At 42.8% G+C, this 18,237-nt stretch overlaps 1 protein-coding gene across 1 annotated transcript in view; it reads left to right on the top strand.

The window, feature by feature from the left end:
* The window catches only part of MAT1A (methionine adenosyltransferase 1A), a 71,261-nt gene extending 60,076 nt beyond the window's left edge, over positions 1–11,185 (top strand). The window contains exons 6-9 of the mRNA XM_063958760.1: positions 212–430; positions 806–988; positions 1,281–1,414; positions 4,728–11,185. Of these exons, the coding sequence (XP_063814830.1) occupies positions 212–430; positions 806–988; positions 1,281–1,414; positions 4,728–4,830 (639 nt within the window). The 3' untranslated portion in view covers positions 4,831–11,185. The remainder of the gene's footprint in view (positions 1–211; positions 431–805; positions 989–1,280; positions 1,415–4,727) is intronic.
* Positions 11,186–18,237: the final 7,052 nt, after the last annotated feature.

Genomic DNA, 18,237 nt, shown 5'->3' with positions numbered 1-18,237 from the left:
TGTGACTTAGACAAATACACAGCAGACAAAATCACTCAGCTGCCTCCAACTCAGAATCACCCCTTTGGGGTTGCTTTAAAATCTGCAATCTACAATGTAGTTTTATTGTGGTGCATTATAAGCTGCTTATTTCAGTTAACATAACTGGTCAGAAGTGTGCTATATATTTGTTATATGAAGGAACATTATTGACTAGACAGTTGCTTTCCAGGTTACAGTAAAGTACCACCAGGAGAATGGAGCTGTAATCCCAGTACGGGTTCATACCATTGTTATATCAGTACAGCATGATGAGACCATCTCTTTGAATGACATGAGGGAGGCCTTGAAGGAGAGAGTTATAAAGGCTGTTGTTCCTGCCAAGTATCTGGATGAGAAGACTATATACCATTTACAGCCCAGTGGGCGTTTCGTCATTGGTGGCCCTCAGGTGACATGGCTACTTTTAAATCTTCTCTAAATTCCTGGTTATGTTTAGTATTTACTTGCTAATTTATGTCCCGCCCATATAATTCCCATCCTGAGCTAAGGACAGGTTTATCCAGGATCAAACTAGACTTTGAGAACAATTGTTTATATGTTTATTGAGAATTCTTCTGCAAAAAGTTTTATAGTTATATCACTTTAAGCAGTCTCATCACTTTTTTTGCAAACCAGACATATTTTTATGTTTACTCATTAATGTAATATGCAAAATAATAGAAATATACTTTTAGCATTAATAATGTGTACCTACAGTAGACTATTTTGTTGCAACTGTCGAGGTTACTAATTTGTTATAAAAAGAATGTCTGCTGTATTACAGGGAGATGCTGGTGTCACTGGTCGGAAGATAATAGTAGACACATATGGGGGATGGGGTGCCCACGGTGGAGGAGCATTTTCAGGCAAGGACTATACAAAAGTGGATAGGTCTGCTGCTTATGCTGCCCGCTGGGTGGCCAAATCATTGGTACATGCCAAGCTCTGCCATCGTGTCCTGGTTCAGGTATGTTCATATGTGGTGGCATTGCCATTAGAAAGAATAAACACTTAACAGTATAGCAATTTGTAGTATTCATCCATATGTAAGGGCAATTAACCATTGCTCTACCGAAGTTGGTATATTTGGAATGGTTTCCTAATTATCTCATAGAGAACTCAACATTTCGGTCATATCCTTGATTTGTCTGACATTGTAATATTTGTACAATTTAAATGATTGTTGTTCTGAATACAGAGATGTAATCTGATGTATTATAGCTGAGGTAAAATGATTAATTATTATGCTTATTCCTAAGGTGTCTTATGCCATTGGTGTGGCCCAGCCGTTATCAGTTTCACTTTTCACCTATGGGACCTCTGAGAAAAACGAGAAAGAGCTATTGGAAATCGTCAATAAGAACTTTGATCTAAGGCCTGGAGTCATTGTCAGGTAGACATGAATAAAAATATTAATGGAAATTAATAAGAATTCATGAACTTCAATTCAATTTTTGTTTTACTATATGTTTCTTGTAGCTTCATTTTAAAGTGATTAACACCTCTTATAAATTAGAAACATTAGACCTGGGTAAAAATACAATATTACTTCCTTGCAGAGTGGCACAGTGAGGTTGTGACATCACAGGAGTGCTTCCTCCATGACTGGCTCACCCAGCAAGATGGACTCTTTTATAAAGTATCCATTTCTTTATCTGGATTATGGAGATAGAGATAGTCCTGGGCTTCAGCCCTTGCCTTGGGTGCCGGGAGGGGATGACCCCTTTATTGGTGGGACCCCACTCCCCCAGGAAATCCAAGCCATGTCTGACTAGTTATGGGGGTTCATGTTATGGCCACAAGGACCAATATAAGCGGTGACTGTGGCATTACCTCCCTGGCTAGTGGAGCCCGGTGCTGGTTTTAAAAATATGCCCTACAGATGGGTCCATGTTTATCTTGGCCTATAATAGGATTAACTGAGACTGGGCAGTCGGACTTAATCCCCTGCTGTAATGACTTAATCCCCTGCTGTATTGTTCTCTGTATTGTATTACAGCTGACAACAATAGATGAAGAGTTTATGTAAATAAACCATGGTGTGCCTAGGCGCAGCAAAGAAGCCAAGATAACCGTGGATCTATCTGTACATCTATTTCTCCCCATATTTTTGAAACCAGGACTAAAATACAAATATAAGAGGACTGCACACATTTTTTCCCCTGTATTTTTTGAACCAGGACTGGCTCAAAGAGCCTGGGGTTGGTTATGCTTTTGGGGGGAATCCCACATTGTTTTTTGTTTTTTTAACTATTTCTTATCTTTTACAGACAGAAGCATGCACAGATCTCGCTGATCTCTGCATGTTTCTGTCAAACTCGCCTGTCTGAACCTGGTCTATTTTTTTTTTGTGAGCTTTGGTAAGGTTCTAAAGTCGCACCCTATTACATTGTCCAAGTTATATGTTTTCCATTGGAAAACATCTGGATGCGAGTTTGGCCTTTACGAGTTGCAGTAGTGTGAGAAACATGTGAGTTTGCATGTTTTCGCACCCTATTACATTAACTGAGTTCTAAACATGTGCGAGTTTAGTGGCAAACTTGCATATTTTACAAACTCGGACCCTATTACATTTACCCCTGAGTGTGAATATAAGGCCTGATTCAGGTTGGATTGCAATAGGCAATCCAACCACAAAAATTACTTGAAGCATGTGGGCGCATGTGCAGGGCCCATCCTGCGCAGGTGCCCGCAGAAAATGCAAATGCCTCTGCCTGTCAATAAGGCAGAGGTGTTCAGGGGGTGAAAATGCTCCATTTCCTAGACGGAGCATTGTGGGGAAACGGGTGTGGTGCCATCAAAATGGGGGCGTGGTGTGGGCTTGATCGCGGTGGCAGCGTGAGGTCATACGCAGCTGCTGCCTTCAGAAAGATGGTGGCGGGCCTCCTGCGGGTGCAGCCAAGCTGCGCCGGCAGGAGGCAAGCCTAATTTCTGCGAACAAGCAGAAATTGCAGTGCGATCGCAATTTCTGCTTGGTCAAGGGGGGAGGGAAGCGGCAGTCCACATGCTGGGTGGCCTTGCCATGTGAGCAGAATTTGCAATCCTTACTGAATTAGGCCCATAGTACTCTGTGGACTACTGTGTATTTTTCATCACTCACCCGTTGAGACCAACAGGTGTACTCTTGTACAGTAATTTTCAGTCTTCTAATACAACATTACACATACTACGATGACAAAGTTCCAGGACTTTGTGGAAGCCTTAGGCTCTGTACACACTTGTCGATGTGCACCCAATATATCATCAAAACCAGCGGATCGGACAATATGTCGTTCACATAGTCCGTTGTGCATTCCCTATATCATTAACAATGCATGCTCCCACGGGTTGTTAATGATGTACAATGGGCTTAAGTCAATAAGGCCCATTGTATTTTTATCTGAATCCGCAATCCTTGCAATCGCATGCTGGGGCCACCCATTGCAGGGCAAAGCCACCCAGCATGTGTTCCACTGCCCATACACTACGACCATTCTCTAATTGCATACCCTCCAACATTTTACACACAAAAAACGGTACAAATTCAAAAGGGGCGTGGCCATGAGTAAAGGGGTGTGTGGCCACTCCCCTTTTCCTATACTTTCAATGAAAGTTTGGAGAGCCAAAAATCAGTACAGGCCATAAAAAAAAGGTACTGTACCTGCCAAAAAGGTACAGTTGGAGGCTATGTAACTGCGATCGCAAGACAATTAGTGTGGTTGCAGAAACTAATAAAGCTTCCTAACGGAACAGCCGACATGCCCCTGTTTCCCTGACACCACCCCGAAAATGCTCGGTCGCCGCCCCGCGAACACCTCTGCCTGTCAATCAGGCAGATGCGTTTGCATTTAAGGTGATCCAATCGCATTAACTGTTCGCGCACGATCAATATCTTTAGTTTTCACCTTGAAATCTAAAGATATTGTACAAGAGGGCTTCCACCTGGATGTGGGTGCATGCCGTCACTGACAAGAAGCAAACAATATTGTTCAGTGTGTATGAACAATATCGTTTGCGGGGGAATCTTGCGTAATGTCACATCTAATGTGACATCAGCAACTGTGTACTCAGCCTTAGAGAAGCAAGTGGCATACTGTATAGTATATTGAGAAGTCTCAATTTTTTGTTAGATGCGAACTAGGACACTTTGATTTGAAGATTGTTTAGTTGAGCAAAACCATGTATGGTGTAATACGGGTGTAGTATGGCTGGTCGGTGGTCTCCTGACCATCGGTCAGCATACCGACGCCGGGATCCCGGCAGCATACTGAGACCACGTTGCGGGCTCAGTGGCGACACAGGTTCTATTACCACTCTATGAGTGTCGTGGACACCCACGAGTGGAAATAGTCCCTGTTGGTCGGCATGCCGACCGTCGGGATAGTGAGGGAGCTGGATTTTTGGGGAGGTCATGTCTGCTGACTACCGGTCACATGAACACCACCCGTGTAATACTTGCACTAGAGCCAAATTTTACAATTATGCTAATAGAGCTAGTTTAATAAAAGAAAATAATGCATGGTATGTAGTACTTCCAGTGGCAAACTATAGGACTGCTGTATAAATACAGGGAACATGACAACCGTTAATATACAGTAGGTTAATAATACCATAGATTTACAGTATTCAAGATTAGTAATGGTTCAAAAGTGCATCATCAAAGTTAATCTTTATACTGATGATTTTACTGTTCCACACTTTTAAATATGTGTTTTGACTTTTTATAGGGATCTTGACTTGAAGAAGCCCATATATCAGGACACTGCATGTTACGGGCACTTTGGTAGAGATGGATTCTCTTGGGAAGTACCAAAAGAACTGGTCTTTTAAACCAGGACAGAGGAACTGGTACTATCCAAGGAGATATGACAACATTTTTATTCAGGAATTCCACAGTAACTGTTGCTTCATACTCACAATGGCATCTCAGAAAATAACATCTACTGAAAATGGCAATGAATGTGCATAGTCTCAGAAGTGAAAAAGGATTAGGATAAAGTAGACAACACAATCAATGCATTATTATAATTCAGATCCTGGTATGCCGGAAAAGAAATAGATGTCTATTTATATTTGGGTAACTGCCATGGTACAGTTATCACAATGGTGCTAATTATTGTAAACTGAACCACCTATCACAAAGAAATTGTTTCTGATGCTGCTATATCATGTGTAACAGTCACATCTGTTAATTTTACATTCTCTACAAATCAGTCAAGGCTAGAATGCTCTCCATGAGGAGTAAATGCTCCTAAATCAAATAGTTCTCCATCAATCACAGCATTTGGTGAATTTTATTCCCTATGTTTTGCTGTTGGCATAAAGTGAAATCTGAAATGTTATATAACCACATCAATTCACCTGGCAAGTGCATATGTGGCTATATCAGTAGTTTGGTCAAAGGGAATTACCTATGTTTAAATAAAGATCATATAACAAATATCACCATCTAATACTGAGACAGCATGCCTCTCAGCGTGAAGAACTAATTGCAACTAATCTACTAAATTCTAAATCAAGAAAAACACTTTAATTGCATTTATATGAATGCCAATACTATGGAGAATGTGCATTAAAGGACCATTAAACCCAAGTAATTTCATTATATTGAGCAGCATACTGCGCTGTTATAATATAACCTTTGATGCTGCTGATATAGTTTTTGTTAGAAATATACAAAGAAAAAATTCCAAAAGTTTTCAACCTCTGTTAAGTTATATACCAGATATTTTTGAGCAATGATACATTGAAGTTCATGCCAGAAACAGGTATTGTCAGCTTTAGATAACTTCTGCTTCTAATATTAACTGCCCTTCTCCATTATAATACATCTGTCCTGTACCGATCTCCCTCTCCTGCTATTCATTTTCAACCACAGTCTTACGTAATTTAATTCTTCTACTATAATCTCACCTATAATCCATTACCCCAACCCTCAAAATTAGTTCTCCATCCCCACCCTCTGCCACAGCTTATCTTCTATAAAAGCAACATGCCGATGAGGTGATGCTATTGGATATCACACTTCTTGTTGCCTGATAGGCTATGAACTCATTTAGTGTAGTGATGACATCACTGGAGCAACCTACTCACAGCTCCGTGTCACAGATGATCCTGGTGATGAGTGATACCAGAAACAGTCACTTTGTGTCAGCCTCATCGTATACTATGGGATTGTTTTAGAGGTGGACAAAGCCGCATGTCCGTACACAGTGGCTGCATCCATCTGGTCTGCGCACGTGCACTGGCCTGCGTAACCCTTCTCCTTGCGGCCGCATACAGGAAGTATGCGGCCGCAAGATCATTGACAGCAAAGGTCGTTCACCGGGGCGGTGGCGCGGTATTGGTGGGCATGACGGGCTGAATGGGGGCGGGCCAGGAATGTTTTAGTGGCAGCTGCGTGATGTCAATGCAGCCGCTCCGATTAAAAAAATGTTGGTGGACTTCCTGACAGTGCTGCCAGGGGTCAACCTTAATTCGACTTTGGATGCATCGAGAGGCGGCCTGTCACACATGCTGGGCGGCCTTGCCCTGTGCTGGGCAGCCCCCAGCATGTGAGGAGATGGACGCGGATCTGGCTCTGTATGCCACAATCTGCGGCCATCTCTGAATCAGCCCCTATGTACTATAAGAAGGGGTATGGGAGTGTGGAGAATGGATTATAGGAAGTGCGTACTTCAAATGTACCTTGTCCTGGCCTTGCTGCTCCCTGGGTGCACCCTCAGCTTTCAACATGTCACAGTCCCACAATAAATGTTGTTACCTGAACTTTGGATTTAAACACTACGGTATGTACAGAGTGCTCCGCGCACATTCCACATAATAACTAAATAAAAGTATGCTTAGCAAAGAGTAACTGTAGTAACAGAGTTGGTCAGGGTTGCAAGACCTTCAAAATAATCTTACTAACACCATTACATAAAGTTATTAGTATCAGCACTACCAGACATTGCGCTATATTATTTATATATATATATATATATATATATATATATACTGTATATGTATATATACATATATATACATATACAGTATATATATATATATATATGTATATGTGTATATATATATACACACACACACACACACACACACACACACACACAAATATATATATATATATATATATATATATGCACTATATATAGAATAGCCAACCAGGCACTTCTGTACAATGTAAGCATCTAGTAACATGTACAGTTGTCAACACTGTGAAGCGCTTGAAGGACTAAAGTGGATGCAGGTCATCCAAAATCCATTCATGTAAAAGGAAAAGAAGAAAAGGAGCTACAGATGTAGCCACCTTTATCTTGACTGTTTCTCCGCCGAGACGGGCGTTTAGTCACGCTAAGGCGATAGCTGAGTTTAATCACAGGCAGGCGCGTTGAGGCGATCTAGATACTCATCATGCATTACACATCTCCACCACTGTGTGGCTAATGCTCCACTAATCCAGTACTTTCGATCGTACAGTATAGCGGCGGATTGATCTACAGCTCTGGCAATACTGTAGGCGTAACGGGAGGCGGTGGAAAAAGTATGGAGTACTGTACTGCATGTGTATGGAGACGCAACTACAGTAATTGTGTAAAAGGAAGAATGTACAGTACAATGTATAAACACCGTGCTTTTAAAATATATGAGCGTCTGAGTTCGCTAATGCATAATGGGAATGGAGGACTGGCAGGAGGCGGAGGAAAACACCGTGCTTTACAAATGCGAGCGTCCGAGTCCTCTAAGGCATAAACCAACAGCATAAACAATACGAAAAAATGGACACGGGATCCCCCATCTTTTTAGAACCAGCACAGGGCTCTGCGCCTGGTCCTGGTGCAAAAACTAAGGGGGACAAAAAAGCGTAGGGGTTCCCCGTATTTTTGACCGGTCCCTGCGGCCATGGCATTAAATACCCAACTAGTCACCCCCTGGCCGGGGTACCCTGGAGGAGTGGGGACCCCTTAAATCAAGGGGACCCCCCCTCCAGCCACTCGATTATCTCTATCGCCCCTGTGTATTGTAGCTAGGGGATTGTGACGCTCCTTCAGCATTGCCCCGTAGCTTGCAAAATCTGTGCTGTTATTTGCTCCATACTGTAGCTGAGTGCCTCCTAGGAGCTACAGTACAGTAGGAGTCACAGGCGGTAACCATTTCAATTGAGTCTGCCCTGCTATAGAATTGTATGTGTACCGTACGGTGCATAGAACCTTTACAGTAGAAACTCTCCTGCAGCTTGGGGGACAAAAAGCATAGGGGTTCCACCTATTTTTTTAACCAGCACCGGGCTCCACTAGCTGGACAGATAATGCACAGCCGGGGGACACTTTTATACCGGTCCCTGCGGCCATGGAATTAAATACCCAACTAGTCACACCTGACCGGGGTACCCTGGAGGAGTGGGGACCCCTTAAATCAAGGGGACCCCCCCTCCAGCCACTCGAATATCCCTATCGCCCCTGTGTATTGTAGCTAGGGGATTGTGACGCTCCTTCAGCATTGCCCCATAGCCTGCAAAATCTGTGCTGTTATTTGCTCCATACTGTAGCTGAGTGCTTCCTAGGAGCTACAGTACAGTAGGAGTCACAGGCGGTAGCCATTTTAATTGAGTCTGCCCTGCTATAGAATTGTATGTGTACCGTATGGTGCATAGAACTTTTACAGTAGAAACTCTCCTGCAACTTTGGCCTGCTTTATGTAAAACTTGTGGTTTGTCAGCTTGCTATGCGATCGAGTCCGGTGTAACGTACTGTAATGTGCATAGACCTTGCTTACAGTATCTCTGTTTGCTAGGGGATTGTGACGCTCCTTCAGCATCGCCCCGTAGCCTGCACAACTTATGCCATTTCTCATTCCATACCCGACTGCTGCCTGCCACGAGGTGGGGGTTCAGGGGTAGTGGTCACTTTGACAGTGTGCTACAGTATGCGATTGAGTCCGGTGTACCGTAATATGCAATTCTACAGTATAGTAACTTATCCCCATCGCCCCTGTGTATTTTGGCTAGGGGATTGTGACGTTCCTTCAGCATTGCCCCATAGCCTGCAAAAGGGTTCAGGGGCGGCGGCCATTTTGCCAGTGTGCTATGCGATCGAGTCCGGTTACCATAATGTGCATACTGCTGTATGTATTTTAGCTAGGGGATTGTGACGCTCCTTCAGCATTGCCCCATAGTCTGTACAATTTGGACTATTACTTGCTCCGTAGCCTAGGGCCTCTGTGGGGCAAGGAGTCATACTGTAGGTGGTAGCCATTTCTATTGAGTCTGCCCAGCTACAGAATTGTATGTGTACTGTACGGAGCATAGAACCTTAACATTAGAACCACTCATGCAGCTTTGCCCTGGTTTACTGTATGTGAATAAAAATAATAATAAAGTGTATGAAAAAAAACTAACATGCATTCGTACTGTACTGTACATGGAATCGAACCCGGGACTCTGAGTATAGGAAGCGAAACACTTCACCACTTCGCCGCAGACAAATGTATAAATCCATTGGTTTTGATTATGCTGTAATGGCTACGGGATTAGGACGATAACATACAGTACTGTACAAAATTCCGAATCTTGAGAGGCAATAGTGAACTTCTAACACACATCCATTTGCGACAGTGTACACTACTGGTTTTATGTTTTGCCTGCGGGACTTGGACGCTCACATACAGTATTCATAAAGTATTGTAGATGGATCATATACTGTATGCTGTACTATTTGCGTCTGTGTCATATATACAGTACTGTATTAAATAATGCAGCGTAATGAGTATTTACTGTATGCAGCGTAATGAGACGCCTTAGTAAAGTAGTCCTTATTATGTATTTCAGTATTGTATTTTACGGGAGACCACACGCATGCGCAGTGGTGATTGTAAAAAGCAACATCTGGTGGCTGATCGCAGGTATTACACGTAAAGGTAACGCCAAACGCCATGTCTGCCTCCGTGCGATTAGGTACGCCTCTCTGTGACTAGGCGCGCCTCCCTACGCTGCATACGCTCTATCGGGACAAACGCCTCAGCCAGTCAAGATAAAGGTGGCTACATCTGTATATGTAGTGTTATGGATAACATGATACCAACCTTTTACATGTACAGAAATGTATCTGATGATTTATTATCCCCCGGTCTCACCGTATTAAAATAGTTCACAAAATGCCTTATCCTTAATGTGTGTGTGTGTGTGTGTGTGTGTGTGTGTGTGTGACCTTCTGCCTCACCATTACTGACTTGTGTAGGTATTGGGATCAATGATAAGTGAATGAGCTCATAGTAATATGTCACTGTGGTAGTAATAACTGTAAGTGTCTGACACCAGTGCTTCTAAGTTGGTTGTGTGCAATTAAATATGCTAGTGTTTTTAAAATAGAGGGGTATACTGTATTTATCAAAGCTTGTAGAGAGATAAAGTGGTTACATAATACAGATATAGGGGTCTATTCAAGCAGTGAAAAGAATGGAGAAGTGTGCCAGTAGAGAAGTTGTCCATGGCAACCAATCAGCGGCTCTGTACTATTTTATAGTATGCAAATTATAAATGCTACTTCAATGCTGATTGGTTGCCATGGGCAACTTCTTCACTGGCTCACTTCTCCACACTTTTCACTACTTCATGAATAGACCCCAAAGTACTAGCCAATTAGCTCCTGTCATTCGACAGCCTGTGCTTGAAAAATAACAGTTAGGAGCTGATTAGTATCTCCAAGCTTTGATAAATCTGCCCATAGTCTAAATTAATCTTAAAGCTGTGAGAATATATTTAAATATCTGAATTATCCAAAATCTAATAATCTAATAATTAAGAAAGCAAAGTAATTGTTTGTCTCATATTTAGGCTGTTTGGTTCATCTTTACGCGTATAACATATGCTAACACTGTGCAGCATGCGTGGTACACCTATGTTTAGCTGCGTTCAGCCACTTGCAATACACAGCTCAGACCTGATGTAAAATAGGGCTAGCTATGGCGCAGAACACACAGAATAATTAAACAGATATTGACTCACAGTTAACATCCATTCCCAAATTAAGTGTTTTATAGATATCAATTCACACTGGATGACTCTATTTGACATCAGTTCTGAGCAGCCTATTTTTATTCTCCTGAATAGTTTACATGCAATGTAAAATACTTTTGTAATTGCTTATGTTTATTTAAAAAAAATAAAAATGCTACTAATTAATTTGTTTCTCAAGCACAAGTTTGTCATCATTTTATTTACTGGAAATACACATAAAACATAAGGTGGCTTAATTTTCAGTAGATTGCTTATTCCGTTATATAATATAGATTAGATATGCAATTCAGATGTTTTAACTTTCTGCAACAATGTTGTACCTGTTCCTCTGCAGAGTTAAATACATAAGTTTAATAGTAATGCATTCATTTTTTCAAGTTATTAGATCCAGCTATAGGTTCCATTTATAAAGCAGAACTTTCTAGTCTCTTACAATTATATTCAGAATCACGGTTGACATATCTTTGGCCTTGTTTGTTCTGTACAGCTACACTTTTTACATTCAGGATATAGGATAATAAAACTATTGGTTACCCATGATGTAGCAGTGTGGGTAGCAACCACAGTTGGGTCTAAGTGTTCTATGGGGATCCGGTTAGCATATCAGCATTCAGGATGCTGGCAGTCGGAATGCTGACGCCAGAATCCCAATACTGGTCAGAATGCCAATGGCAGGATACCAATATGCCAAAATCCTGACTGCTGGCATCCCAAATGTAAGTATGCCGGGGTTCCTTAGGGTCAGGCCATGGTGGTGGTGGTGGTGGTGGAAATTTAGGTTAAGGCTGCAGGAGGAGAGCTAGGGTTAGGCTGCATGGGGGAAGGATAGGTTTAGGCTGCATGGGGGGAAGGATAGGTTTAGGCTGCATGGGGGGGAAGGATAGGTTTAGGCTGCTGGAAGGGGGTTAGGGTTAGGCACCACTGGGGAGGGTTGTGATTAGTTTGCGGGGGTGGGAATTTAGGTTTAGGCTGCAAGAGGAGAGCTAGGGTTATGCTGCATGGGGGAAGGATAGGTTTAGGCTGCGGGAAGAGGGGTTAGGGTTAGGCATCACCGGGGAGGGTTGTGATTAGTTTGTGGGGGTGGGAATTTAGGTTTAGGCTGCAAGAGGAGAGCTAGGGTTATGCTGCATGGGGGAAGGATAGGTTTAGGCTGCGGGAAGAGGGGTTAGACATAACCGGGGAGGGTTGTGATTAGTTTGCGGGGGTGGAAAGGTTAGGTTTAGGCTTCAGGTGTGTGGGGGGGGGGGGGTTAGGTTCAGGCATCACCAGGGAGGGTTAGGGTTGGACTGCGGGGGGAAAGGGGATGGTTAGGGTCAAGTTGCATAAAGGGAGGTGTCGGAATCCCGCGAGTTGCGATGCCGCTGTTGGTATTCTGATCTCCGGCATCCCAAGTGCCAGGATCCCAAATGCTGGGATTCCGATATCATCCCATCCTATAGATCTTGCTTTCATCCTAATGTTGCAGGCTGCTTAATTATTTTATACCAACTTTCTGACAACAGAAACATTAGCAAAGTCTGGTTAGCAGTTACTGGAGACTTTGCGAACTGAGGGTAGATGCATAATTCAATGAAATTTGACAGTAATGGCTCCCACATCGCCTGCATGTGTAAAAAATGTTCATATATTCGACCTGCTTGGGGCGTTGAATGCATATTAGTGACCGGACCACCCATCATCACTTGCAGCATCATTATCAGGGCCCACTTGCTGCAAGTGATCTGCTCAAAACAGGAATACTGTATGTATACTTTTGCACAAATTTTCAATTCCATTGACATGTCCTTACTAAATATTGATTAAATGAGAATGCTTAATTACCACCCACTTACATCTTTTCAGCTGCAAGTAGAGAATGAGTTGCTTATGAAGCTACATTGCCTGTGTGTGTGTGTGCACTTGTACCTGAAACATGTACAGCGCGATAACATGGCAAGTTGCTCAAATAAATGTATTGGTCACTTACAGGTGATTGCAAGGGAGGGGCACCTGAAATGGACCAATTCATTAATTTGAGCAACTTGGCATTTTTATTTATCAAATTCTGAGAGACATGTATGGCATCAGTAGTTGAAGTGCATGGTGATTCTTGTAGTACCATTTGAAGGCTCTTGGAGTGCCTCCAGGTGAGAGAGCTCTCTGTTTAGAAATCTATAATGTATGGGCCATTATTATGTAGTAGAACACAAATGTATGACACAAAGAGGTTTACTATTATCATGTAGTGTAAGAACCACCATATCGGAGATACTGTATCAGAGATGCTGTGATGTGGCTGGATGCTTAACAATATCTTTGCAAATATATGTAACTAAGATATTTGCATTACTACTATCGGGTGTAGTACGGCTGACCGCCGGTCAGCTTACCGACACCGGGATCCCGGCAGCATACCGACGCCGGGATCCCGGCGGGGAGGGGCGAGTGCAGCAAGTCCCTTGCGGGCTCGCTGTGCTCGGCACGCTGCGGGCTCGGTGGCGACCTGCGGTCGCCACCAGTTCTATTCCCACTCTATGGGTGTCGTGGACACCCACGAGTGGAAATAGTCCCTGTTGGTCGGCATGCCGACCATCGGGACAGTGACCCGTCGGGCTGGTGGAGGAGGTCATGTGACTGTCGGTCAGCTGACCGGCGGTCACATGAATACCACCCCTACTATCATATAGTAGTAGGATGTAAATAGGATATAAATTTCATTTACTGGTCCATTATCGTTTGCTGGGGGAGTTCTCTGTTTTTTCTTGTAGTATGAGAACATGCAAGATCCATCTGCAAAACTGATTTAGTTAACTCTAGGGATGTGGTATGATATGTAGACAGTAGTAATGTCGACATTCATTATGTAGACAGGGATGAAATGTCAACATGTTAGAATGCTGACCTCTCATCCCTGGTGGCCTAGTGGTGACTTACCTGCTTATGACAGCTGCAATGTGGCTTCCAGATCATGTGACCATCACTTCTGGGTCAGACCTCTGATCCTCTGGTGTTCTGGTGAGTATTTTTCATCTATCCTTAACCCTAATACCTACAACTAACCCTCCCTCTAGTGCCTAACCCTAACCTCCCCCTTCAACCAAACCCTAACCCGCACACCCGTAATATATACATTCTGACAATGTCAATAATTCAAGTGCCTGTCAAGATTTTGACAATGTCGACAAAATAACAGTTGGCATTGTGGTAATCAAGACCCAATTGCCTAGAGTTACACCAGTGCTAGCTGCTGTTGATTTGCTATAAACATGGATATGGCACAAGGTAATAGTGTAGGCAAATGTTGTTTCTGAAAAGATAAAGTTTATTAAGCAATGTATGTAGGAGTTTTTCAGAAGTCACGTTGTAAGTCAACAAGTTCAAAATGTACAGCTGGAGACTCCCACCACATTGCAAAACCTGATTTGCCAATATTTCTATCTGCTTCTAAATCTTTTTGTTTATTTTGTCTATAACAAACATTAGCACAAGTATCAAAGTTCAGTAACATGTGTCACCGATAATTCATGTTTTAGATCAGTCATGTGTATTTACAAAAGAAGACTGCTTTTTTTGACATTTCAGGTTTTATTTTGTTTCCTATTAAAGTTTTTCAACAAGGTTATGGGGCTGATTCATTAGCGGAGGCAATGCAGACTGTGGATGCAGCGGAGCGATGTTTTGCTACCATGCATGCGCCAAAACCCTAGTACACACTAACGGCGATGGAATAGCCAGGACATATGCATAGAGGATTTATTTACAAAGTGAATAACAGGTAGTCAGCATTTGGATGAGGTAACAGGGATGGCTAGAAAAACACAGGGGTGTCAAAGCCATTTTCTAGGAGCTCCATCAGTCACTGTGAAATCAAATAAGCTTTTAGAAATTCTATTGTGTCTATTACAATGAAGTTTAAATATGTGCACCAAAAACATTTTGGCTATCTGTGTATTAGGAGATATTTACTAAATTACTGTACAATTAACTTTAAACAGTTTAAAAATCTATGCTACTGTATGTTAATAATTAATTTCTTAGAATAATGCTAAGATTTAGCAAAAATAATAAAGTGTATTTTTAACATTTTCTTTTCTTATTCAACACATTATATAGCCCATATTTCCACAATGTGTAAAATACAAATATTTATTTAATATTAATTTGTTAGACAGTTGTGCCCCCTAATCTTATATATTGCACTGTAACTCTGTGAAAAGACAGGTCATGAATTAAGATTCCTCCCATTTGACAAAATCCAACTAGCTGTGGTAATGCCGCAGACTTGAAAAATGGTTGGTTTTCACAATTTTTTTTACATTTTATCACTGATGATTTTTTTTACTGGTATCCAATTATATCACCTTGTTTTTCTCACAAAAATACACAGGAAAAGCCGTGGACCTATGTATTTTCGCTACACATATCGTGGCAAAACAGTCACTTATCGTGGATTTGGCTTTGCTTGCCTGGCAAAACCAATCCCCGATAAGTGCTGGCAATTGGGGCTAATAGGATAGCCCAAGGCGAACCAATTAGCCGAGGAAATTCTAATTGGATACTCCCCTATGAATAGACTGGACATTCTGATGGTTAATTTTGCTGCATGATGTCTTTGTGATAGGACTGGCTATACGTTTAAGCCTGAATTCTGCCAAAGAAAGGTGTAAAATTTTGTGGACAAATAGTAACATTTTGCAGAGCACTTGTACTTCTCTGCTTCTATGGACATGGGTTGGTCAACACATCAACACAGGAAGTTACCCAGACATGGTGGGGACCTAAAACAAGGTCCCCGCAAATCCAAACCAGGTGATCGTATCAGAGATAGAACCCCTCTATTAGAATAATGTGGTTAGGTGAGAGAAACAAAAGAGATGTATATTCGAAATTGCTTGAAGTACTTGCTAAGATCTTCCCCAATCCAGCTGATGTGGCACCTTGCATTCCGGGAGGCAGGTATCATTGCTCAGCTGGACCTAGGGTGTAAAGTTCAAATTATTTTCTAATAAATATTTAAATGCCAGCGTTAATATATACTGCGGAAGCAAGGCGCATCTTATAACCATATACGATAAAAGTGCGCTGAATGTTGCAGCCCTATATCCCTCAAGAGAAAGCAAGCAGTCACACACATGGTATTACTGAGGTCCAACGCTCAGAGATGTATATATTTGATATTAAAAGGGTATGCATACAAAATTACATATGTACAGTATACCATTCAGTTCTAATATAAATAAATATGGTTACAGAATTATAGTTACACAAGAAGCAGATAAAGCCAACATACATCACCCTGTCCCATAGTACTTCCCTCCATCTCAGCAAGCAGCTAACAGCCCTTCCTGGGTGAGGGGAAATACCTATATATTGTGTATTGGGGGAGGTATGTGTCTGGGGCTGAGTCTTCTACTATTGGTCCAGGGGAGGGAGGTCTCTCATCCATGATGTGTTATTGGTCAGTTCATATGCAAGCAACATCCAGTTTGAAGATGCAATTACAGGGGTTAGACCAGGGGTGGGCAATTATTTCAGCTGGGGGGCCGCTTAACACTTCCAGCGAATATTCGAGGGCCACACACAAAATACTCAAAAAGAGTCCCCTTTTTACACATTACGGCAGACAGCGTGCCCTTTTTTACACATTACGGCAGATAGCGTCCCCCTTTTTACACATTATGGAAGACAGCGTCCCCTTTTTACACATTACAGCAGACAGCGTCCCCTTTTTACACAGTACAGCAGACAGCGCCCCCGTTTTTACACATTACGGCAGACATCGTCCCCCTTTTTACACATTACGGCAGACATCGTCCCCCTTTTTACACATTACAGCAAACAGTGCCCCCGTTTTTACATATTACGGCAGACATCGTCCCCCTTTTTACACATTACGGCAGACATCGTCCCCCTTTTTACACATTACAGCAAACAGTGCCCCCGTTTTTACACATTACGGCAGACATCCTCCCCCTTTTTACACATTACGGCAGACATCGTCCCCCTTTTTACACATTACAGCAGACAGTGCCCCCGTTTTTACACATTACGGCAGACATCGTCCCCCTTTTTACACATTACGGCAGACATCGTCCCCCTTTTTACACATTACGGCAGACATCGTCCCCCTTTTTACACATTACGTGTTATGCACACCAGTGCCTGCAGGAATGTACTGGTGTTTGAACTGTTATGCAAAACAAATGGACTCACAGACAGACTGGGGAATATGACATAACGTACACAGAAGGTGATAGGGTAACAAAATACACACAAAGTGAACAGAGAAGCCCAGAGGCTAAGGAACTGGGTGTCTCCCTTGTATTAGTAATGCTCAGATGAGAAAAGCAAGATGTTGTGTTTTAATACGTAGAGAACCCGAAATGCTGTTGCTAAGGGCAACAGCAAAACCCTAAAGGGTTACCAACGGGTGTGGCAGTAAACTCCTTGGTCAGAGATGGAATGATAGACACAAGGAGAGTCTCCACAATCCTAATTCTCACTTGCAGTGCACAGGTTCAGCTTACTGCCACTAAACTGACCCCTGACACCTAGCACAGTGAGACAGGATTAGACAGGCAAGTCTTAGAATACAGCCGCAAACTTGCTAAGTTCACAGAGTAGTAACAGAACCCCAGCAAGCTAAACAACTGACTCCAGTCTTACTGCTAGGTCTGGATTGGCAGAGTGTAATACCAAATCCCCAGGCCTACTTGCAGTAAGCAACAAACAAATACAAAGCTACACAGTACTGGCTAACTTTCAGGAACTGACTAACCAACAAAGATTCAGCAGCATCTGCTTACCCTAAGAAGAGGCCTTATAAAGCAGGTGCTGTCCACGCCCCACTCAGACCTCACAGACTGTGAGCACAAAAACCAGCACCGGATCCCCTACCGTGCACAGAGCCTGTAACCACTGCACAGCAAAAGACCCGAACCGGAGTATCAGCTGCGCTCAGGTTACTCTGCTAGCACTTGTCTCCCGGTTGCCATGACGACGTGGCAGCACAGGGCAGGAGACCCTAACAGTACCCCCCCTCTGACGAGGGGTCAAAGAACCCCTACCACCGGGTTTATCGGGGAACTGCGAGAAGAAAGAGCGTATCAGTCTGGGGGCATGAAGATCACAACTGCGCACCCACGACCGCTCCTCCGGGCCATACCCCTTCCAGTGCACCAAAAATGACAGCCGACCCCGAACCACCTTGGAGTCAAGAATCCTTTCAACAACAAACTCCCTCTGGCCAC

Source organism: Pseudophryne corroboree, chromosome 3 (genome assembly GCF_028390025.1).
Source record: "Pseudophryne corroboree isolate aPseCor3 chromosome 3, aPseCor3.hap2, whole genome shotgun sequence".
Lineage (NCBI taxonomy): Eukaryota > Metazoa > Chordata > Amphibia > Anura > Myobatrachidae > Pseudophryne > Pseudophryne corroboree.
Note: the sequence above shows the minus strand (reverse complement) of the source record. Positions and strands in the feature narration are given on the sequence as shown.